Source organism: Diabrotica virgifera, chromosome 2, assembly GCF_917563875.1.
Source record: "Diabrotica virgifera virgifera chromosome 2, PGI_DIABVI_V3a".
NCBI classification, from domain to species: domain Eukaryota; kingdom Metazoa; phylum Arthropoda; class Insecta; order Coleoptera; family Chrysomelidae; genus Diabrotica; species Diabrotica virgifera.
Genome location: NC_065444.1, coordinates 15,271,076 through 15,296,714, shown reverse-complemented (window position 1 = coordinate 15,296,714; position 25,639 = coordinate 15,271,076). Strand labels below are relative to the sequence as shown.

The 25,639-nt window shown below is 31.8% G+C and overlaps 1 protein-coding gene across 1 annotated transcript in view; it reads left to right on the top strand.

Moving 5' to 3' along the window:
• The window catches only part of LOC114345708 (uncharacterized), a 42,439-nt gene extending 17,223 nt beyond the window's left edge, over positions 1-25,216 (top strand). The window contains exons 4-8 of the mRNA XM_028296503.2: positions 3,551-3,661; positions 4,814-5,104; positions 11,498-12,060; positions 13,824-15,332; positions 23,677-25,216. Coding sequence (XP_028152304.2) covers positions 3,551-3,661; positions 4,814-5,104; positions 11,498-12,060; positions 13,824-15,332; positions 23,677-23,925 — 2,723 coding nt within the window. The 3' untranslated portion in view covers positions 23,926-25,216. The remainder of the gene's footprint in view (positions 1-3,550; positions 3,662-4,813; positions 5,105-11,497; positions 12,061-13,823; positions 15,333-23,676) is intronic.
• Positions 25,217-25,639: the final 423 nt, after the last annotated feature.

The window sequence follows — 25,639 nt, the reverse complement described above, 5'->3', positions numbered from 1 at the left end:
TTACTCTATGTTTTGTTGTATTTTTTCAATTCTAAATCATTTCAATTCAAAATCAAAATAATTTGATTTAATTCAAAACTGTCAAAAGTTTAATCCGTTTAGTTAGTCGATCTTCGCACATAATGACGCATTCTCTCCGTGGCGAAGCGTTTAAGGTGAATGAATTTCAATACTAACTGCGCTGATAACCGGGTTCGAACCTCAATAGAAACTTTTATTTTTTTTTATACATTTTATGATTGTGAGTATATTTATTATATAATTTTATTTTCAGAAAATACGTATTTAGGTAAAAAATTTTCCAACATAGGGGAGTGCAATTAGAACGAAAACATGCATTGTTTCGGAAAAATTCAAACAAGCTTATATTTTTCTAAAACTTTTTTTGTTAGTTTATATACATGTTAAAGTAAAAAGTTCTACTCGCAGATTTGGCCGCTAATTGTTTATTAATTGTTTAAACAATAACAATTGTTTTGTATAAAAAAATTTAAAAATATCGTTGAATTCATCATTTTACTTTAATCAAATATGTTTCTGTTTTGTTTTTGATTATGTTGAATCCGAATATGGCATTACAATTTAAAAAATCTTATACAACAACGCTTATACAGTATGTCTGCGTAGCTAAGAACCACATGCAAAACTTTTTATTATCAATTTTACGAAAAAAAGTTATTCTTGATAAAATGCTCTGGATAGTCAAAAATTTAAAACTCAACCGTCATATATCAAATTTTATCAATTTTATACGAGTTATGTCAAAAATATAAATTTCGGTAAAGAGTAAAGTACCTTCATATTCCAGAATATCAAAAAATGTTATTATGAAAAGTTGTTTGAAATTAAAAACTATGTGTTAATATACAATAACATCATTCTAATCGAAAAAAAAATTCAATTTTTTCTCAAATTACGCATACCCATCATCATTTTATTACAATTATGATAACTATTTTATTATCAATTTTACGAAAAAAAGTTATTCTTCAGAAAATGCTCTACCTAGTCTAAAATCTAAGATACAATTAACAAATATCAAACTTTTGCAATTTTATACGAGGTATGTAAAAAATATAAATTTTTCTTAAGAGTTAAGTGCCTTTATTATTCACAATATTTTAATTAGAAGGATATAATTGAACACTGAAACATATTTTTTAATTCCAAACAACTTTTCTTTATAATAATTTTCCATATTGTGAAATATAAAGGTACTTTACTCTTGAGTGAAATTCATATTTTTTGACATACCTCGTACAAAATTAATAAAATTTGACATTTGATGGTTGCATCTTAGATTATATACGATGCAGAGTATTTTACCAAGAATAACTTTTTTTCGTAAAACTGATAATAAAAAAGTTATCAATAGGTTTCAAGTTACGCAGACATACTGTATAAGAGCTAAAAAAAATTTTTTGTTAAACATTTATTATTGTTGAAGCAGATTATTATATGTATTTTAGGTAAGTTTTATAGAAAAAAGTTTTGATCACTTTGTATAAACATTTTTTAACTGCTAATTTTTGGTTTTTGTATTACATTTTTGTTATTTTTCTTAATTTTCTCAAAAAGAAATAGTTTATTTCATTTCTAAAGTAAAATAATTTAGTGCATTTTAATGACTACATCCTAAGCTTTAAATAAGCATCTATAAAACTGTAATACAGTGGAACCTCGATTATCCATCAGGGCACTGGACCAAGGGTATGACGGATAATCGAAAAGACGGTTAACAGAACATTAAAAAAATTAAAAATTCATAGTACAACTCTCAAATTTTATTTACATAAGTATATGTTTTGTTTTACAAGATAAGAGGAATTTTTGTTCATACAAACGAATCAATTGGTTTAAAATATTCTGAAATCTTTGTTTGTTTTACTGATGCTTCACATTTTACTTAATCCGCGTAAGATCATGCAATCTGCTTTATTGGCTTCTTCTTGTCAAAAATACTACTCGATGAACTGTTGCGTGTGCGATGCAGCTTCTCTAGCTTCTTTACTCAAGTCTTTGTCAGTTCAGTCAGTTGCAATAACATCATCGACATCGCCACCATCCAATTCCGAGTCTGTGTCAGCTTCTGAATCTGTTTCGTCCGCCTCTTTTGCCATTTCAATGATTTCATCATGTCAGCAATCGTTAGCCGTTTGCGTCCTTATCACAAATTAACGATTCGTTTATGTCATCTTGAAGTCAACAAAAACAAAACAGTTGATTCAGCCATAACTTCATTTGTTACCGCACTGTACATTTCAGCGAATTTCGTTTGGCTTATCGCAATGCTCAAACAAAATGAAAAGATGACCAAATTTTTGCTTATGTAGTCAATACAACTTACGTAAGAACCCTGACGGTTAACAGAGGCGACGGTTAATGGAGAGACGGATAATCGAGGTTCCACTGTAAATCTGTTCAAAATTGAGTATTACCGTCTTAAAGTGGTGGTAATTCTGTAAAACTACGAAGTTTTCAAAAATTACATTTTTTGAGACGTCCTATCATTTGAATTAAATTTTTGAGATCTTTTTTGAGAGAAACATCGTTTAGTAAGATGTCTAAAAGGTAAGCTGTGCAATATTGAGAGTTTTATAGGAAAAATTGTATTAGTTACACATTTTTAAATCATTTTTAAACCAAATTCATGTAACTATCACTTTCCGCCCACACCATACTTATGCCCATACATTTTATTTCTTTTTATTATAACTATAAGATAGCCATATTATTCTTCTTTCATGATCAATTTATAAAATTTCATTTGATCAACTAGTTAAAGAATTACATTAAAATAAGTCAACCGTGCACTTCGCCGTACGCTAGTTTACAGTGCGCCAATGTTTGTGAGAAGCTTTATGTTTGTATAACTTTAGCGTTATAAATAAAAAATCATAAAAGCTACAGATTTAATTAAAAAAAAATTTGTAGAAGGTTTTTTTTGTAGAATTTTCTGAATTTTTCAACGGTCAAGTCAGTTTTTTTCTACAATTTATATTTTCGGAATTATTTAAAAAACATCTAATTTCGCAGTTCATTTGTTTAATAAAAAATGAAGCACCCACTTCTCGAATAGAACTTTTTGATATGTTGTTTGCTAAACATTTCTTAATGAAATTACAAAAAGTTCTATCTTGTTTGATTTTTCCGAAGTGAAAATCTATATGCACTCCCCTAACAATTATTGTTCAGAAATCATTTGTGGCATTTTTTAATGTGTTTGTGTGTTTTATTCTTTTATTATTTTAATTTTTGGCACTGTTTTAATAAAAATGTTTAAGAAGTAGTAAGTATAAATTAGTTTAATATTTAAATAAAATATAAATAAAAGTATATTAATTTCGTTTAAATCATATAGTAGAAGTATAACTTCTTACGTGCGTACAAAGTACACACACATTCTTTTTTATATGCACATTTGTACTAAGGTAATTTAGGTTCAATCACCCAATTTTTGACCCCAGAATCTGTGGTATAATTTATGACCAATCTTTTCGGGACACCCTGTATATCACAGTAATGTGAATTGCAGACTCTATTTTTGTAGAGATAAATTTGGCAACATTAAAAGAAGAATTTATCCAGCAACAAAATGAGGAATGCCAGGATACAGAAGAGGCCCTCTCTGTAAATTTTGATGAGGATTTTACATCCGAAGGTAAGTTTACTTACATACCAAGTAGTTGATTTTTTTAGTTTAATTATAATTGTACATTTATATTTAACTATGTTATAATACAGTCTGTTCCAACGAAAATTTGACCTCCTCAGAAATTCAGAAACCAAGAGCTTCTTCAAAATTTAAAAAAACGTGTCAATTTTTAATGGAAGAGGGACGAATTTTCATGCAAAATTCATGCCCTTAAATGTAACCCCCTACTGCCACGCATCGACCCCCAATTTTTTTAAATAGCAAGTGTGGTCGAGTGACACATCATTTAAAAGGTAATTTTTTTAAAAAAATTATTATAAATTAGTTAAATCCAAAATTATCTTTATCTTTATCTTAAAGTTATTCCGCAAATTAAAAAAAAATAGAGGGTCCTGTAGAGAAAACAAATACCTTTCAAATGATGTGCCACTCGACTACACTTGTTATTTAAAAACACTGGGGGGCAGGGAAAGGGGGACGAATTTTAGATGAAAATTCGTCCCCCCTCAATAAAAATTAACATGTTTTTTTTAATTCTGAAAAACCTCTTCGTTTCTGTGTTACTAAGGTGGGGTCAAATTATCGTTGGAACACTCTGTATATTTAACACAATATAAGTTATAAATTACAATAAACACAACAAATACGCTAATGTCACTGTCACTGAAAATTATAAACCTCAAAATTCATAATAAACAAGGTATCAAAGACATGCCGTATTGTTTATCCTTGTTTAACTTTATTGTGGTTTCTATGGACAAGCGGTTTAATTTTGCGATACTAGTTTCTGTGAGTAAAAAGGAGACCTAAAAAGTAATTCGTGAATAATTTCATGCATGGGAAAAGATAATCTATTCATTGTTCTTTTCTATCTTACACCTACTATTTTAGGCTGTCTTTGGGTATGTTTCTGATCTCATTACTCCTTGTTTCGTCCATTAATGGACACTCTTCTCATCAAGGGTCAGATCTAGACAACATTTATGTATAGGTTCATTTTTGTTTATATTTTTGGATCTTTATTTCGCAAAGTTCTTTTGTTGTTGAGGCATCCTACTGTTTTGCTAGCTTATTCACATGTTACATGTGAAGGTTGAGAGTACTATTACGATGACTACTAATCCAGAAAAGTCACTTTATTTGTGATTTATTTTCTAGCTACTTCGTATGATGCAGCAGAAATCAATCATAGTGACCAAGAGGCAGTTATAGATTTCGACAATCAAATTATAGAAGAACAATATGAAGATGGTGCAAAACCTCAAAACAATCGACTTCATTTTGAACAATTGTTCATTCATGATCAACCAGATGAGATACGTCAATATCATGAAGAGTTTCAACCGGAAAATGAAGAAAGTTCTAATATACTTATAATCGAGAAAGATGCAGAAAACAATGAATCTGAACATGAAGATTATGAATTTGTCAGTCAGCTTCCAGTTTCAGGTAAATATTTTATTTTTAGTTTCAATCTAAACATACAGTTGAGTCCAGGGTTCTTTACCCGTGCGTCATTAATACCTGGCGAGATAAAACACATACTTTTTATCTGGCATCATGGTCTTCCACGCATGAAACTAAAGACAAACAAGATACCACCTGTTATTAAGTAAAGACACATGTTATTTTTATAAACGCTTTAGCGTCAGTACATCGAAAAGAGATAGGTACAAAAAAGACGCTTGCGAACATTTTCAGATTTTAAGTACAATTTGTGACGTATCTGGTTTGTTTACTTGTCACTGTTTGTTGAATTTTTTTCTGTTTTTTATCCTGTTTTTGCATTTATAAGTTATGTATATTAAATTAACAGTTGTTTTCACAACTAATTTTATACTGGAGTTTGAAATTTTATGGTAAGTGTATTTTATTTCGTCATTAATTTACATACAAAGTTAACCTCATTCATAGTTGTTAAGGAATGGTTTTGTTAAATTTCCGTAAAATTGAAATAAATAACACAAAGAAAATATTTTATTCTGAAATATTTATATTACAACAAATATTTTATCACTAATGATATTAAAACAATTTATTAAGCTACTTCAAATGTAGCTATAATTCTTCACCAAAATTTTAAATTCTATTTATTTTATAACGTCAAGTTTTATAATATAATCCGTGATCGGAACAGTAGCCACTTTCTCTCACTTGGTGTTGCGTGGAATAGATTTCCGACTTATTTCGTATGCTTTAAATTATGACGCACGGGTAAAGAATCATGGACCCAAGTGTATACTTAGGTATAATAGGGCTTTTCATTCACTGTCATTTGTTTCGAGCTTCTGTCATGTGTCACTAAATATTAATATATCTACGTCATGCGGTATTGGTATATTCAATGATACAAATCACAGACGTATGACGTCACGGTTCTTAGACATTACTACGGTTGCCTAAATCGACTAACCAATGAACATAAAGGGTGAGATTACGCCACGAAAGTTTACTGTCATTTGAATCGTAATATGATTTTTTTCGAATCCTGAGAAAACCAAGTATTTTAGAAAAATTTAAACGCAGGATGCAAGATTACATTATTATCGAGGGCGGAAAGCCCCTTAGAATAAACAAGCAGATTCTATTGAATGAAATATCACACTTCTCTTTTATTTTCAGCCCTGTAACTTATTAAAATAAACATTATAGAAGTTTTCAGGGACTTTCAGCCCTCGTTAATAATGTAGTCTTTCATTCTGAGTTTAAATTTTTCAAAAATATTTATTAGTTTTCTCAGGATTCGAAAAAAATGAATACAATTAACACATTGAGAATTTTGACATGCGTCAAAATTTTGCATTAACTCAATGTAAAATTCTGAACTGTTGAATTCCAGCTTCCCTAATTATTATTGTACATCAAAAGACATTAGAAACTATTTGTAGAGGATTGAAATCTGTATTGGAAATACGTCTACGTAATTAAACATATTCCAAAATTTTGTAAAAATGTAATATATACATTTTAGTTTTCAGCCCAAACTTAGGCCACACACAATACAATAATGTTCACATTTTTGAACTGTCAATATTTTTATTTTATCATCTATTGTTTAAAAACAATACAGTTGATAAGATATCCTCAGTTGCGGAGAAAGGATTAATAATAAAGATTTTTTTATTCAGTCAATGGTGTGAGCACTGTCAGTTAAATAGTAACGTGTGGCCTTACTTTTACACGCATACCTATTGTGGCAAATGTATCATATTTTTCAAAATTTTGGAATGCATTTAAATCGTAGAACAATTTTAACTTTTGATTTTAATACAGATTTTAATTCTCTACAAGTATTCTCTCATGACTTTTGATGTAAAATAATTAGGGAAGCGGGAATTCAACAATTCAGAATTTTACATTGAGTTTCCTATAGCCCTTTTTACGATTCACCACCCGGTATAAGATAAAATGTGTACTATTTGTCTAATTATTTCATAATAACACAAATAATACACATATATACACAATAACACACATTCAATGATCGAAAATCATTTAAAAATATGGGAATGTAAACTCTTGTGACGTAAAGTCAAAAATATAAGTCTCCCCACCACCGTCGGACAAGACAACCGTAATAAAGTCTAATAACCGTGGTATGACGTAGATATATTGATTTTATGTGACACATGACAGAAGCTCGAAGCAAATGACAATCGATGAAAAGCCCTATTGAACGTTTTTTAGCAACAATAAGGTTTAATTTACTTCGTAACAAATTTTTTCTGTTCGTTGTATTTTTTTGTCAATATCTTTGTGTCTGTGCACGTCACTCTTCTTCTCTTTACTATCTTTCCGATTACTTCATCTCATGCTTGTCTTGGTTTTCGTCTTTTTTTGTTTTTCGATATTTTTGATTCCCACACTATTCTCACTGGTATGGTATATTTCTTCCGGTGTAAATAAACCCACCAACTCGGTTGTCACTGTTCTATGAACTCCAATGTGGATTGTATTAAGTGGCGGATGCAGAGGGGGATCATGACTAGTGTTGCCAGGTCTGATTTGTTTTTAATCGGTACATAAGCAAAAACAAATCGGGATTTAGGGTTGTAGGGACAAATAAACAACAATAGCCCAGTAGTAAATAAAAGTCTCTAGCATTAAAACTAAGCGAGTTACGCTCAAAATAAAGTTGGCTCCTTTTTTTGGTAAAAAAAATCGTGAAAATCTCCCCCTATTTAGCACCGTAAATAAAATTAATCGTTACCGCTTTACCATTTACTTTATATGTGTATTGTTTATACGATCTGTAAGGTTTACCGGTTGGGAGTGCTTAGTTATAAAAAAAATTGGTTTTATAGTAAAAAAAATTCCTACAATATTGGAAAATGCCCTTTTTTCAAAATAACTTGAAAGTATAAGGGATAAGGGATCTCAAGTAGTAAAAATTAGGTAGGTTATGCTTTTATAAATATGATAGATTCATTTTGTTTTTCTTTTAGACAAAAATTGGTTCAAATATGGCTGTTCATATTTTGTATACACTCGTGATTAGTGACTCGTTCAGGCCCTTTCAATCATGTAAAAAATAGTTAAGTAAAGTAAATTGTTTGTAAAGCGGTAACGATTAATTTCATTTGGTGTGCTAAGTAGGGGGAGATTTTCACGATTTTTTTACCAAAACAAAGGAGTCAACTTGATTTTGTGCATAACTCGCTTAGTTTTGATGCTAGAAACTTTTTTAAAACATAAAAAATAAAGCTTTATTAAAAAAGTTTTAACTGGTTTTCCCGAAAAGTGCTTCATTTCTTGGTTATTTCACGTTGAAATATTTGATTTGGAATTTGACGAATACGAACGTATTTTTCATGAACTACAACTTTGATTTTGCTGGTTCTATAGACTTTACGAGTTCACAATTTTTTTCATTTTTTTTTATATTATGCTACATTTTTGCTAAGAATATTTTTTTCGATCAAATACCTACTTTTTGAGTTATTTGTGAAAATCGCCTGAAAACGTGATTTTTTTGTCGAAAAATAAACATTTTCATTATTTTTAGTCAATTTATCCATCTCCGGACTTATTTTAAACGCGCGGTTTTTACCCCCAACTAGGGGTGACCGTCACCCACCGAGTAAAAGCAACCAACGGCACAAGCCGTCCAAATTTTCATGCAATTCGGAGTTGATCCTGAAAACTACACGGTATCGCCGTATTTCCCGTTCATTTACTGGACTACAGGTGTTTCTATAATAATCTGTATTTAATCGTACATAATAATAAGTCAATTATTTATTTTTATTAAAATTATATTTTTCATTCGATTTTGCCGCTTTTAGGAGTGCCTTGTTTTTAACATAGTTATAAAATTCACTGCAAGTCCTGAAATTGGTTTTCGTTGGTGAAAATCGGGACATTTGGTGTCCCGATGAGGTACAAATCGGTACGCGTCCTCAGACCCCTGAAAATCGGGACGTTCCGGGCAAATCGGGACACCTGGTAACGCTAATCATGACCCACCCCCCATCGAAAATAAATATATCAATTCAATAATCCTAAAAAAAAGAAAAACCGAGAGCTGTCAAACAAAAAAATATTTAGGTCAGCGGATATCTATTTTAAGTTCTTCTCTTGTCTCTCCTATGTGCATAACTTTTGTTTTGTTAATGTTTATCTTCATTCCGTTTTTAATGAGTATCTACCTACTTCTTTCCATATTTCTAAATTATTCTGAAGTCGTTTTTCAGTTTTTGCAATTAGTACCAAATCATCAGCAAATACTCGAGAGTTCTACTTTTTGAAGATTTCTATACCCTACATTCAACCTTTTACTCCCTGTGGTTCATTTCTTAATATGTAATATTATACAGGGTAGCGAAAAGTATGGAAACACGGATATTTATCGGAAACCACTAGAACGATTTTTATAGTTTTTGGTGGGTAAAGGTCTTCTGAGGCGGCCGACATTATAGTGGTAATTACATTGTTGTCAAGGCTTCCGTTTTTCTGGGAATCTAATGAACTTTCTTATTTCAAATGGAATACCCTGTATATTTTTTGCGTTTTGACGTCCTTAAGAAATACTGATTATTTTTCATGTTATATTCCCTATACCTAAATGCCATAATTTCGGAGTTACTGCTACATTTATTAAAACAAAATTTTTTTAAACAAATTATAGGACATGATAAGTTGGAGGGTCTGAGAAGTTAGCCACATTATATTTTCACAGAACGTTGAATTTGAAAGTTGAACGTTGAAGTTTGACAGTGTTGCCATGTGATTATAATGTATAATTATGTTGCACGCTTCAAATATACAGAGAAAGCTTCGACTTTGAAAACTATCTCTTTTACATTATTTTATGGATTTTGCTGTTTTTTAATTTATGTAAAACACGAACGAATAAATATTTGTTGTTTGTTTTGATATTAACTGCAGTTAATTATTAGAATTTTTTTGTGGCAATTCCTCAGTTCCTCAGATATAAATTTATGACTTTATTTTGTGTTTATGACTGAATACTGATATGCTGTTAGTTAATGAAAAGTGTTCACTTCTTCAGTACGTTATTTTTGTGTTTATTGTGTGCCTTTTTAAAATAATAAAGTGCCTACAACTATACTGTACCACGTGAAAGTTTTTCACTGTTTAACTTTATTATTTATACAAATCGTATTTTCATATAGATAATAATAAACTAAAAGTATATAAGCAGCAGAATTTTACTTATTTTACACTTATTAACTTTATTACTTATACTAAAATCTTGTTATTTCGACATAGTTAGAGAAATTTAAATTTTTTTCTCGTTATTTTATCTACATAGTTAATGTTTTCCATGGTAATAAATAAATTAATAAAAATATACCACATGCTCTTTTCCGATTTATTCTAAAAACACATGGCAACACTGTCATGCCTTCATATCCTTCTATCTGTAGCTAACTTCTCGGACCCTACAATTTAATGATGTCCAAATTATAAAAATCAATTTTTTCTACCCAGGTAGACATTATTTTAGGTTATTTGGATCTTTGGGAACAAAAAAGATCTACAATAGGAGTTATAAACAATTTAAAACTGAAAAAAATCGAACGATTTTCTAGGATCAAAATTACAAGTAAAAAATATAATTTTTGAAACTACGAAGTACTTAAATTCAAGTCCGAACCTTATTTTATCAGTTACCGATAAGTAATTTGGGCTTATTTCATTTTTTAAAACACTATTTTTTAGTTGTTAATGCAGCCTGATCGCACGTCTTCTCATATGCGCTTCATTAACGATAAAAAAAACAATGTTTTAAAATAAAACCTGCCAAAAATTATTATAGGGAGCTGATAGAAGACGGTTTAAACTTGAATTTAGGTACTTCGTAATTTCAAAAATATTTTTTTTACTTGTGTTTTTGAACCTTCATTTTTCTCAGTTTTAAATTGTTTATAACTCGGAAACGATTAACTTTAGAGAAAAATTACAAAATATCTTCTTTGTTCCCAATGATCCAAAGAACCTAAAATAATGGCAAAATATTGATTTTTATAATTTGTTTAATTTTTTTTTAATAAATGTAGCAATAACTCCGAAATTATGGCATTTAGGTATATGGAATATAACATGAAAAATAATCAGTATTTATTAAGGAATTCAAAAGGCAAAAAATATATAGGGTGTTCCATTTGAAATAAGAAAGTTCATTAGATTTACAGAAAAACGGAAGATTTGACATCAATGTAATTACAACTATAATATCGGCCGCATTAGAAGATCCTTACCCACCAAAATCTATAAAAGTCGTTCTAGCTGTTTCCGAGAAATTACCGTGTTTCCATACTTTTTCGCTACGCTATATACACCACTTTGTTTTTTATGTTGTCCTATTTTATCTTTCAGCTGAAGATATTAATGAAGAAGAAAGTGTTGACGAGGAAGCAGGGGTATGGTACTCCGAGCCTGAAATCCCTGTAGAATCTGTTAAGCTTACTGAAAATTCATTGCTAAAGACAACAAATATCCTTAAACAGCCCACAAATACCGTCAAAAGAGTTGATCCCAAGAAGAAAGCAATTTTGTACTATATGGTCCCTAAGACTGATCAAAAAGAAAACGTTAACTCAATTCCTTACACAAACACAAACAGTAATCCTCGCAGTCTCTTGAAAAATAGCTTGGATCTAACTAAAATCAATGAGGATAATATCAAAAAACTACAGAGAGAAAAACTAATGGAACGGAGATATGCCAGGAGCAAAGAGGCCATGCAAGCGAAGATGTTTAATAATTTCATAAACAAAACGACCATTCCTCACGCCCCAGTGAGACAAGGTAGATTACCTAGAAAGCAGCAGATTAAACCGGTGGATACTAGAAGAAACGAAGAAATCATTGTACAAGAGGTGATGGTTTCGTCAAAAGGATTTGTCGAAAGTGTGAGCGATAGACTAAAAAATTTAGAGGTAAGTAGATAAGTCAGTCAAAAATTTCAATATGACTCTCAATAATTAAAATGAATGCTTGTTGTGAATGAATGTTTGGAATTCTTGAATTATTTCACTTGCAGCAGAATGCATAAATAAATACCAACAGATATTTTTATAGGCCCTATATAAAACAAATTTCTTAATAATTATCGAATTAACCATTTCGGAAATAAATCAAATATTCCTTATGTTTTCCTTATATTGAGTAGGTTCGCACATATTTTGTAAAATTTTGTATATTCATAGCACATAATTATTATCAGTATACACTCTGCGGTATGCGGCAAAATAAACAGTACTGAAATTCGTATGCCTCAAATTTGGGACAGCTTGTAACTTAGTGCACCCTATGTAACCTACAGCTGAATCTTATGTTTGTGCGTCACAGTGTTGCCATACTTTTTTCTTTATTTCTTTCATAATTTCAATCAATGTTAAATGTACCTACAAGAATATCTAATAATAATTTTATAAGAACGTTTAAATTGAACCCAATTTTGAAAACTTTGAATTATCCACGTCCGTCTGTTCCTCCGTCCGTCCGTCTGTCTGTCTGTTTGTAAACTCAACTCCTCCGTCATTATACCAGGTAACATGACAAATGGTAAAATATAATGGTAAAAATATAATCAAGGATGGTACTAAAGGTGATAAATTTGACCGTCTGTCTGTCCGTCCGACCGTGAATATAACTCCTCCGTCATTATACCAGGTAGAATCACAAATGAGGTGTCAAATGAAAGCTTATAATCCAAGGATGGTACTAAAGGTGATACATTTGACCTAGGCTGTGTGTCCGTATGTCCGCCCGTCCGCGAATTTAACTCCTCCGTCATTATACCAGGTAGAATGACAAATGAGGTGTCAAATGAAAGCTTATAATCCAAGGATGGTACTAAAGGTGAGAAATTTGACTTAGGCTGTCTGTCTGTCTGTCCGTCTAACCGCGATTATAACTCCTTCGTCATATACTTCGTCCTAACCTCAATCTACCTTGTATATTTATCTATTAACGGTATTATTGGACGGGCAGATAGACAGACAGCCTAGGCCAAATTTCTCACCTTTATTACCATCCTTGGATTATAAGTTTTCATTTGATACCTCATTTGTCATTGTACCTGGTATAGTGCCGGAGGAGTTGAGTTTACAAGCAGACAGACAAGACGGACGGACGTGGATAATTCAACGTTTCACATTTTTTCCAAATTGGTGAAAACAACAACATAAAAAACTTTACTTAATAGGTGTTTTTTTTAAATGCAAACTATTTTTTAAATGCAACTTTATGTAATGTGATAGTATGAAAAAATAGAGGATATGGCAACGGTGTTACATGTGATGCTCGGATCCAATGCCAAAATCTACACATAAATATTAGGGTGCACTAATATACAAGCTGTGTAATTTTCCCAACTAGCATGTTTATTGGGTTGAATATGTCTTTCTGTGGTTTCGGTTTCATGTCAGCTAATATATTTTTATGTTTGAACAATTTTTTTTCTTTAATTTTGGACCTTGTTAGGAGGGGACATTTCCTCATTTTCCCTCCCTATAGATCCGCCACTGGCCATAGGGCATCTTTAACATCTGTTTTATCGGGAACGTATGTTGTCGTGAATAATGTTTGCAAGATATATCATGTATACTAGATATAAATAATCTTAAACATTTCAATATTCATTTCAGTACTGTTTATTTTGCCGCATACTGTATTATTGATAAATGATAATTTTTAGGTGACCAGCATAGTGGAGTTAAGCGACTCCGACGACGACAAGGATCTTACAAATGGAACCAAAAAGAAAAAGAAACACAAGAAGACAAATTCAAGCAGTACAGCGATAACCTCCGATTCGGAAGGCAGTGTGATAGAAATTATACATACTGATGATGAAACTGACGATACTAGTTTTATTGTGAATACTGTAAAGAAAGGACCAGGGAGGCCGAAGAAGAATACCGAGGACATTTCAAAACGTTCCCACGAACTTGAAACTAATAAAGAAAATGGTAGTGGTAGTAGTACCGAGAGTACCCCTAGTAAAAAAAGCCGGACTGACGACTCCAGTGAAGTCGAAAGTGATACAAACAAACAAGATACTCCGGAAATAAGTTGCCCGCTGTGCTCCAAATCTTTCCCAAACCAAAATAGCCTTAGTACTCACTTACAGCATCACAATTTAGAAAATACATTGCGGAGTAATACAAAACGTAATTTAGAATATCGACACAACTGCGATAAGTGTCAACAAAGCTTCAAAAACTCGATACTGTTGAAGAAGCACGTTTGCAATATTAGCAAGGAACTCAAAAACACGCACAAGTGTGGAGTATGTTCTAAAACTTTCAAGGACATAACTCTTTTCAACATCCACAAAAAATCTCATATCAAAGAAAACTTAATAAAAACTACTACATCTGTTACCATATCACCAAAGAAGTTCACATCTAGGCCATCAACAGCTTTAAAAGCTCCGGTTAGCTTTAATTGCAAAGTTTGCTCAAAAGTTTGTTCTTCCCAAATTATACTTACAATCCACGAAAAATCGCACAAAAAGTTCGTGTGTGCGAATTGTAATACGAGCTTTACCTCGAAAATCTTGTTGGACTCCCATGTTCGCGTAAAGTGCGTCAAGAACTCTTCACCGAAGGATAGAAGATTGTCGTTTAAAATCAGGAAGTCTTTTATTAGTTCTCCACGGTTGAGTTCGATCAGAGGAAAGAGTTTGAATACATTCAAGCCTCCTGGTGCTACTAGCACTAAAAATATCAATATTCCTGCTAGTAGTGCTAGAAAGAGCATAATTCCTAGCAGTAGTGCAACTAGAAGCGTTAATCCGAGCAACGTCGTTAGAAAAAGCACGATTCCTAGCAGTAGTGCAAGAAAAAGCATTGTTCCTATCAGTAGTGCTAGGAAAAGCATTGTTCCTAGCAGTAGTGCGAGGAAAAGCATGTTTCCTAGTAGTAGTGCAAGAAAAAGTGTTATTCCGACTGATAGTGCCCGAAAAAGTTTTGCTCCAAGATCTACAAGTGCGAGTTCGAGTGTAGGGATACCAGGCCATACCAGCATCAGAACGAAACAAATTTTAAATCCACTATTTAAAGATAGCGGCAATACAACAAAAAACGCTAATTCGGACTTGAATACTAGCAATTTTGTAAAGAATTTGGAAGTTGAAATTCAGTGCGATACTTGTACCATGAAATTTACAAATTGGACATCGTTGTTTAAGCACAAAGTTAAGGTAAGGTTGTTTTCGAATTTGTAGATCAGTTTCTGTACATTTCAATATCTTTGAGCCCCTTATATCTTTGAATTGCCCAGTGGCGGCCGGTCAGAGTCGGCAGAGTAACATTTATAAATATATTTGTATCTGTGAAATAAAAAAATCTGTCAGATAATACAGACCGAATTTTATTCATGGTTTTTAAAAGGATTCGGCCAATCCGAGCGTTAAGTGATCCTTGCGCATAAGATACTTTTCAAAAAATGAATGATCCGAGCCATTCATCTGACTGTTTTCGGCAAGCCGGCCCCAGCTCATCTCGAGCTTGACGATTTACACGTAAAACTCAACAAAATACGAGTCGAAGAGCAACCAAACGTATATTTCTCTCCGTAGGCATTAAGCGGCAGGTACGGCACATTTAAATCTGCCGATGTTTCATTTGAAAGCGTCGGCAGAAATTGTAAAAAATAATCACGCCGTTTTACGTCGTTTAATTGATATTGTAATTTATTTAAGTTGTCAGGAATTATCATTTACGGGACATGATGAATCGGAGCATTCGTTAAATCAAAGTAATTATAGAGAACTAATAAAATTGTTTAAGAAATACGATTTGAAATTTTCCAATTTTTTTTCTGATTCGAAGATATTTAGCGGCTTGTCTAAAACAGCACAGAATGAACTAATATAATCAATTAGTTACATTTTGAATAACGTTATTGAATCTGAGATTCTGAAAACCATTTGCTTTTCGCCAGAAGTAGATGAAACTTTTGATTATTATGTCATTCACAACTATCAATTGTTGTTCGATAGGCGTTACGTGGTAATATTTATGAGAGGTTTTTAGGTTTTACAGACGTCAGTAAAAGCAATAAGGCAGAATATATTTTTGGTGTTTTAAAGGACAGATCAGAGATCAGATTAAAATTTTTGGATATCAAAAATAAATTGGTAAGGCAAATTTACGACGGCGCTGCCGTGATGTCCGGTGAATTGAATGGTCTCCAGGCAAAAGTTAAAACTGTTGCACCACAAGCTTTATTTACTCACTGTCATGAGCATAGAATGAATATAGTTTTGCAGGAATACGTGTAAAAAAATTAAAGAATATCGTCTTTTCTTGCCATTTTAGCTCGCCTAAACGGACTACTGTTTTAGAACAATTTGTTTCGAAAAAAATGCGCAAACAGTTTGTCAGACGCGATGAATTTTTAAATCTCGGTTAGTTTTCACTGTAGCAGATTTTCTTGAACAGCTTTTTGGAAGTTTTTTATTTTATTATCGAAGGCGACGATTTTGAAAGTGGTGATATCTCGATCCGTGAAGCAATCTGTTTGAGAACTTTATTAAATGATTACTCTTGCAATATTCCTTTAAATATTTTTAAGAAAGTGTTTGCCCAAACTCATTTGATATTCATTGTTGTTCAAAATTACTTAATTGTCATTATTTATTCCAAAAATAAAATAAAGCTGGTGCAAAATCTCGAGCTGGAGATTTTCGTAATGATAGAAGTTTCCAATATATACGCAGTGACGTTTTGGATTCGTTTGATATTTTCGAACCACCCCAAAAAAGACAAAGGCATGATACATATCTCGAAAAACGAGTATATTTTGAAATTTTGGATACCTTCTATTATGCAAATAGGTACTCGTTTTTCGAATTTTGAAGATTTGCAAATTTTTGACCTCTTTGATAATTCAAAATTTAAAAGTTACCTTCGCCAAAAAATTTCCAATATATTTATTTACAAGTTACTTAAAAAATATGCTGATCCAAATATTTTCGGAAAGTGGGATAAGTTACAAATATCTATAATTTTATATACATAGTAAGTACTGCAATTCACTACAACAAACTGTTCATAAATTCTCTTATTACCACTTATTCTGCCTCAAATGAACGAGATTTCTCTTGTCTCAAAATAATCAAAACGTATTGTCGAAACACTATTACACAAGAGAGAATGTCAAGTAAACCAAACAAAAAAAAAACAAAAAAATCTATGGTGATTAAGCCTTTTAATTAGATGGTATACCTGTATGAGGAGAAAAAAATCTTGCCGACCCTGTCTCTAAGGCCACGAGCCACCACTGCAATTGTCATTGTAGGCTATTATTATGAACTTTAGATAGAAACTACAACATTAAAGGGGTTTTATTTGAGTGCTACCATTTAAAGTGGTGCGTTTTTGAGAAAGGGGTGAATTAGTCCATTTTTCAGTTTTTTTATTTTTAACTCGAATTCTATGTACTTTTCTTACATATACATCTACAGGAAATGTGACCTAAAGTCAAAAATATATTTTTTGGGGAAAATGCACTCACCGGCACAAAATTCCGCCACCCAAAATTTTTGATTAAGTTTGACAATTTATATCTTTATTATTTGTACTCCGATTTTCAAGATTCTTGCATCAGTTTGTAGGTACATGACTTCTTGTCATTTGATATTATTCCGGTAACAAAATTTTTTTGCTTAGATGGCATTATACGGGGGTGAATGGAAGCGTTGTATTTTCTCCTTACTTTAAAAAATTCTGCGGAAAAATATTAATAGCTGATTTTGTTTCATAGTCCTGTCATATTATCCTGGAGGTATAAGTAAGTAAATTTGGTTAAATCTGATGTCTCGTTCAAAAGTTATCGTGCTATTAGTCACATATGTATAGTCGCCATTTTGAATGCCCGCCATTTTTGTAAAAGGCAAAATCTGAGATGGCCTCCTATCTAAATTTGAACCTTAATATGTGGACCAAATTATATGCTTCTATCATTAAATGCACAATAGGGATGTTCACAAAAAATTAAAAAGTCATTTCAAACATGTAAAACGATTAAGAAACACCCTAGGAATAATTGTCCAAAATTTCAACAAAATTGAAAAAGCCTTTCTATAAAAAATCTTTATTAGAAATCTAGCATTATTTTAAATTTCAAGAACGCTTCTCTATTGGCCTGACGTCACTAGTTGCATACCCCAAGCGCGCGCCATTCTCATTGTGTTACTGTTTACCTGTTTGACGTTTCAGGTCATTTTATTTTGTTCTCTTCTTGTTTTATCAGGGTTAAAGTGGAGTTTTATAGTGAATTTGTTTAGTTTAAAGTGGATAGACTGTTTGTAAGGACATATTTTGGGTTTTACAAAAATAAACAAATAAAACGGAAGAAGGTTTTCAGAAAGCCGATTCGTATAAACTACCGACTGTAGTGTAGATGTAACAATGGTGTATGATCTATTGGCATCTTGTAAAAAAATAAATCTACCACAGCTTTACTGAGTGTATATTCCATATAATTTTCCATGTCTTCTTTAAGCTAAAAAATAAATGCTTAATACTCCACAAAAAAAAATAGAGAAAGTTGTATGCATGCATTGTACGCATGCATACATTAACTGGTTATTACTTTACCTTGGTTAGGTGTATTAAAAATATTTTTATTCTTCTTTATGTGCCTTGTCCGTTGTGGACGTTGGCTATCATCATTGCAATTTTAATTTCATTTGAGGCGTTTCTGAATAACTCGATCGATTTTTGTCCAAATCATTGGCGTAAGTTTTTAAGTCATGAGTGTCTTTTCTTCCGGGTCCGCGTTTGCTCTCTATTTTACCTTGCGTTATCAGTTGGAGTATACGATATTTATCATGCCTCATGATATGACCGAAATATTTAAGATTTCGTTTCTTAATTGTAAAAGAGATTTCTTTTTGTTTTCCCATTCGACGCAATACCTGTACGTTGGTGTGGGTCGCCCAGGATATTTTGAGGATACGTGGGTACACCCACATCTCGAATGCCTCTAGCTTTTTCATTAATGTTTCCATTATTGTCCAGGCCTCTGCGCCATATAGCAAGACCGGAAATAATAACATTTTAGCAGCCGCATTTTTAGTGGGAGAGATATTATGTCGCAATGGGTGAAAATATTTCTCATGGATGTTGTTAAATGTTGCTATGTCCTTTTCAACTCTAGATCTTATTTCGGTTGTTTCGTATTTCGAGTTGACAATTGTTCCAAGGTGAAAAATATTTTTGACTTTGGGTATTATACATTTTCATTTCAACCAATATTTTCACTAAATTATTAATGATTTTAATATAATATAAAGTCATACCTACATCCACATGTAGTTATTTCAAGGTTTACTTTTACTGTATGTATTATTAGAATCCCGTTTTTAGGAATATCCCAGTTTAAGGAATACAAATTTGAGGTCCCGAAACTTTTTCATTTACTCTTTAAGGGGGTAGGTGCAAAATCTTGGTCCAATGCTATTTAAATTCATTCATTTTTTTCGAATCCTGAGAAAACTAATAAGTATTTTTAAAAAATGTAAATGCAGAAAGAACATTATTACCAAGGGCCGAAAGTCTCTGGAAAACTTCTATAATGTTTTTTTTATTATTTGTTCTTAACTTAAAGAACTAACTAAGTTAGTTATTTTAAGTTCTAGCTGCAACAAACCATTTCTTTTTCTGTTTTAAATTGGCTGGAACGGTAATAAAAATCTTGTCAGAACTGTTTTTTGATGTATTTACACACCCAGGAACAAAACACCACTTATTTGGCTTTATTTTTAATAATTAAATACGTAAAAAACTGCGCACATTCAAATACACTGAGTAAATAAGTATACAAAACTAGTCGTCGATCAAAGACGTTACGACTGTTGACGTCACAGACCGTAGCCTCGCTGCAGGGTACCGTTTTTCTAGCCTCCAAGAAAATCAACATTATGAACTCATTTATCTTAAAAAATATACATTTTTAAACAGTTTTATGATTGTTACCTTTTTATATACCTTGTATTCTATTGAATTTAACTATATTTAAAAATTAGTGAACATCCCTATTGTTTCACATATCGGCTGCACTATTACTTTGAGTCTGAAAATTAGATTAGTGAGATGGTATGTGTTCTCTACTCTTTTGTATGGTGTCGAAGGTTGGACTTTAACGGATACACTTCTTAAGACACTGGAAGCCTTTGAAATTTAGGTATATTAGAGAATCCTACGAATAAGTTGGGTGGATAGAGTTCGTAACGAAGTTATTTTGCATCGGATGGGAAAAGTTAGGGAAGTCGTCAGAACAGTTAAAAATCGTAAACTTGAATATTTTGGCCATGTTATGCGACACCCCTAGAGATATATATATTTTCATTTAATAATACAGGGCAAGGTAAATGGAAGAAGTGGACCAGGTCGAAGAAGAACATCATGGCTTAGAAACCTGAGAGAATGGTTTAACAGATCCTCTGCATCCCTTTTCCGAGCTGCGTCAACAAAATTACTATAGCCAACACTCGATAATCGAGCATGGCACATGAAGAAGTATAGGTATAGGCATTGCTTTACAGAAACTAACTTTTGTCAAGATGAAGGTATTAGTCTTTAGGATTTATGGTATTCAAGACACGATTTTTCAAAATTCGCCACACCATTTTTGGCCATTTTCCCCATTTTTTCGCGTTCTATAACATTTTTTAGATATAAAGTCGTCCCAGGAACGCAACAAAAATATTGACAATATCGTTTTATGATCTACTTTTTGTATGTATTATTATGCTCTGTATTTTCTATCTGTTAATGGATTGATCAGCATCTTATTTATTCAATTAATTAATTAATTATTTTAATTACGACTCATGGAAACAAAACCAAAATTTAAGAAAAACTTATACTTACTCCAAAAAACTCCAATAAAAAATATTCTCCGGGCTAATTGATTTTAATGTATCACCTTTAGTTTGTGGCTTCTAGTATTTCTCGTTGCTTACTTTTATCCAGGACAAAACAAGGAAAATGAATATACTCAAAATCATATAAATTTCATAAATATTATTTATTTCTATACTATACCATAAATATAAGATTCAAAATGTATGCTAAAACTTTATTCTGTTGTTAAAATTTATCTAATAAAATTAATCTTTAATTCTACTATCTCCTTTTTCTTTTAACAAATTTTCATTTAAATAATTCGGTAGACTGTTCTGATTATTAAAAAAAAACAAAATTTAATTTTCACCTTAGATAAATAGATTGTTTATCTCTTCTATGAATTTATGAATGAATAAATTATGCTGTAAAAACTGTTCAATTGACAAAAAACAAATATGGTATGTAATATACAACTCTCTCCTTTTCACAAATAATCTGACTAACCTTTTTTATCTTCTTTACTTCTTCTCATGGATTGTGTTGTCCTCAGTTCTCCCACACGTGCTCCTCAGATGCTGCTACGGTCTTTCTCTTCCAAACTGTTTCACAAACAAAAAACAGCACTCGCTCGAAACCTTTCCTCTATTTAGTCTCCGACTCCATACAAAAAATATCAATACAGTGGAACCTCGATTATCCGTCTCTCCATTAACCGTCACCTCTGTTAACCGTCAGCGTACATACATACGTTGTATTGACTACATAAGCAAAAATTTTAATGTAAAAAAATAAAAAAAAACTTAATTTGATTTGTGATGAGGACACAATCGGCTATCAATTACTGACAGATAAAGAAATCGTTGAAATGGCAACAAAGGCGGACCAAACATATTCAGAAGCTGACACAGACTTGGAATTTGACTGTAGATATGTTGACGAACCTATTGTAACTGACAAAGATTTGCGTAAATGATCTAAAGAAACTGCATCGCACATGTAATAATTCATCGAGTGGTATTCTCAACAAGAAGACGCCAATAAAATAGATTACATAATCTTATGTCGATTAAGTAAGTTAATCCGTCGCAAAATGTGAAGCAACAGTAACAAAAATTTCAGAATATTTTAAATTGATTCGATTGTACGAACACAAATCCCTCTTATATTGTCAAACAAAACATACAAATGAAATTTGAGAGTTGCACTATGAATTTATAATTTTTTTTAATGTTCTGTTAACCGTCTTTTCGATTATCCGTCATACCCTTGGTCCGGTGCCCTGACGGATAATCGAGGTTCTACTGTATTTACAATTCCAAGATTTTTTCTCTCAGCTCGATATCTTGTGCAAATTTGTTACAAACCGGCTGCTCGTTCCAGACAGAAAACTGGAATCTCTTCGGACACGATGAGATTGTACTTTTCGACTCGATCACGATTTCGTCTCAGCAGGGATCTGCTTACACGGCCACCAAATTCACCACTTTACACAAAATTACTATTTTTCGAACTGGACTGCTCCCTTCCGATCTTAAGGCGGGTTCTCACTTGTCAGTTTCGCTGACGCAGTCTAACTGACTCAGTGATCCTGAACAAATGATGAACATGAGAACACCTTTTCATTTTAAATGATCAGTACATTCATACTTTCAGTTAAAGTGAAAGCCAGTTCTACTTTTTATTATTATTGACTGATCATGGTCACATAATGAATAAAACTGAAGCGCGAGAACATCCATTTTCGTGATTTGTTCAATGTGGCAAGTTTTGAGAGCAATTTTGGAGCAATTTTTTGCAGAATCTCTTGAATTTGTCTTCATATACATAGTTGCACTAGCACCCCATATATTTCTGCGAAATATTCAGGACCTGCCCCAACATCTACGACGTTTTCTTTTCTTTCGATTCACTGGAATATTCTGTAATTCATTTACTAATCATTGTAAACATACTTCCCGAACAGCTGGTTTCAGTTTTTTTAACCATTTTCATTACCACGATATAAAATGTTTGGACCAACTGAGGACTGAATGGAGCAAAACATGAAACGTGTGAATGCCATGGTCACTTTTTATTTATCATTATTAATGAATCAGCCAGACTGCGTCAGCGAAACTGACAAGTGAGAACCCGCCTTTAATTACACAGTAAATCTTTTTCCTTCATCAATCTGAGACTCAACCACTCTGTTCTCCCTCTATGCATCTCTTCGCCAATCACAAGCATTCTCTCTACACATTACATCCCTACTTTTATTTCTTAAGAACAAATAGTGTTGTATACAAATTTTCTGTCTTGTCAAATCTCCAGGAGATATTAAAATTAAATGTTTTCTTATATCCTAGAAAAACCCTTTATTCTAAAACTAAATAAAATTGTTTACCGTCGATTTCTTTCTAGGAAATCATTTAGAAACATTCTATTGTCTATTCCAAAACGGCACATTAACTTTCTAAAACCGACCGTAATTTAGTTCATTGTTTGAATTGCATAAATCCGTACGTAGAATCTTTATCACTAACGTTTTTCTCTTTCCACGAAAACACTGCTTACGGCTAAATCATATTTACAAATTTTGGCTATATACAGGGCGATGAAAATTTATGATCTCGTGGTCTTTGACATAAAATTAATTCTCTTAATTTTCCCTATAAAAATTATTTAACGGTATATTTTGTATCTTTTTAGAACCATGGGCTCTACACTCCTGACCAAAAAGTCTTGAAACCAAAACGGAAGACGATATACAAACCGCTTACTTTGCACGGAGGAATTCCCGCTAACGAGAAACTAAACAAAGCTTTCCAGGCATTTAGGCGAAATTTGGCGATGATCAATACAACCGAAGAATTAAAACTAGGAGATAAATCTGAACAAAAAGAAGATAATGTACTGCCGCAAATAGTCGTATCTGAGCCTAGTCACACTAAACAATAATTTTAAACTATTGAATCTATTCATTTCAATTTTTTATATTTATTTTTATTGTTGGATGGAAATAGTTAGTTTATACAGGGTGTAACAAAAAGGTGGGTTATAAATTAAATCACATTCTGGGACCAAAAATAGTTTGAATGAACTTAACTTACCTTAGTACAAATGTGCACATAAAAGTAGTTGCAGCCCTTTGAAGTTACAAATCGAAAATCGAATTTTTTCAATATATCGAAAACTGTCAAATATTTTATATAAAAATAGACATGTGGCTTTCTTATCGCAGGAACATCTTAAAAAAAATAACAGTGAAATTTGTACACCCCATAAAAATTTTAAGGGGGATTCATTCCCTTATATCCCCCCAAATGTTTGTGTATGTTCTAATTAAATTGTTATTATGGTACCATTAGTTAAACAGACAGTTTTTAAAACTTTTTTGCCTCTTAGTACTTTTTCGATAAGTCAGTTTTTATCGAGATATTTTGAACATTTGTAAATTTCACCACATATTTGTAAATGGTTAAGTAAGATTATAGAGACCTGGTATTAATATTATAAAAATAATATTCTATAATATTAGTTAACCATTTACAAAATTTTATTATTTAACAAATGTTCAAAATATCTCAATAAAAACTGGCTTATCAAAAGTGTACTAAGAGGAAAAAAAGTGTTGAAAACATTGTGTTTAACTAATGGTACCGCAATAAAATTTAAGTGAAACGTACACAAACATTTGGGGGGATTTAAGGGAACAAAACCCCCTAAAACTTTTATGGGGTACACAAATTTAACTGTTATTTTCTTTAAGATGTTCCTGCCATAAGAAAGCTACATGTCCATTTTCAATATAAAAAATATATTTAAAAAAATCGATTTTCATTTTGTAACTTTAAATACTGTAACTTTTTTATGTGCATATTTGTATTAAGGCAAGTCAGGTTCAATCGAACTATTTTTGGCCCCAGAATATGTGATTTAATTTACGACCTACCTTTTTGTTGCACCCTGTATATTTTGTAGTAAAAATGGTGTGTACGCGATTGCACAACTGGTAAATTTATTTCAACTGTTAGTGCGAATAAGTAGCTCTTTCAATCTAAGAAATAGGATGAATTACAATAATAATATAAGCAGGGAACAAAATTTTATATATACATATATATGGAGCGTACTATCATATGAAAATTTACTTTTATATCCTGTTCAATTTGTTGTAATTAGCCTGTTGGTTTCTCGATTGAATTTTTTAATTTATATTGGTCTTCTATTGAATAAAACTATAATTTCATTTTGTAGTTATAGATTGACTATCGTTCGTAATTAGTTTTTTAATGTATTGTATATTTTATACCCTTGATAATTTCGAAATGAAAACCCACGACACTTAAACATGTAAAAGGTTTATTTTTAAATCAATATGCTTTCACTATATCTATTGAGAAAAGAATTCAATGCTCTTTAGTCTAGTCGTCAGGTATCTTTAAAAACGAGACGCAACAAGCTGCATTTTAATGAGAATGTCAATTTTGGGACCCCAAAAAGTTTCCCACTCCTACCCCCGGGCTTCCCCCTAAAACTCTCCTCATGGGGAGAAACCCAAAACATCGATTTACCAAGAATCTCGTAGAAAAAAATGAGTAAATGAAATAGCACTTTTTTATAGAATAAACCGGTCTCTCAGAAACAACGCTTGAAGCGACCATCGATTTTG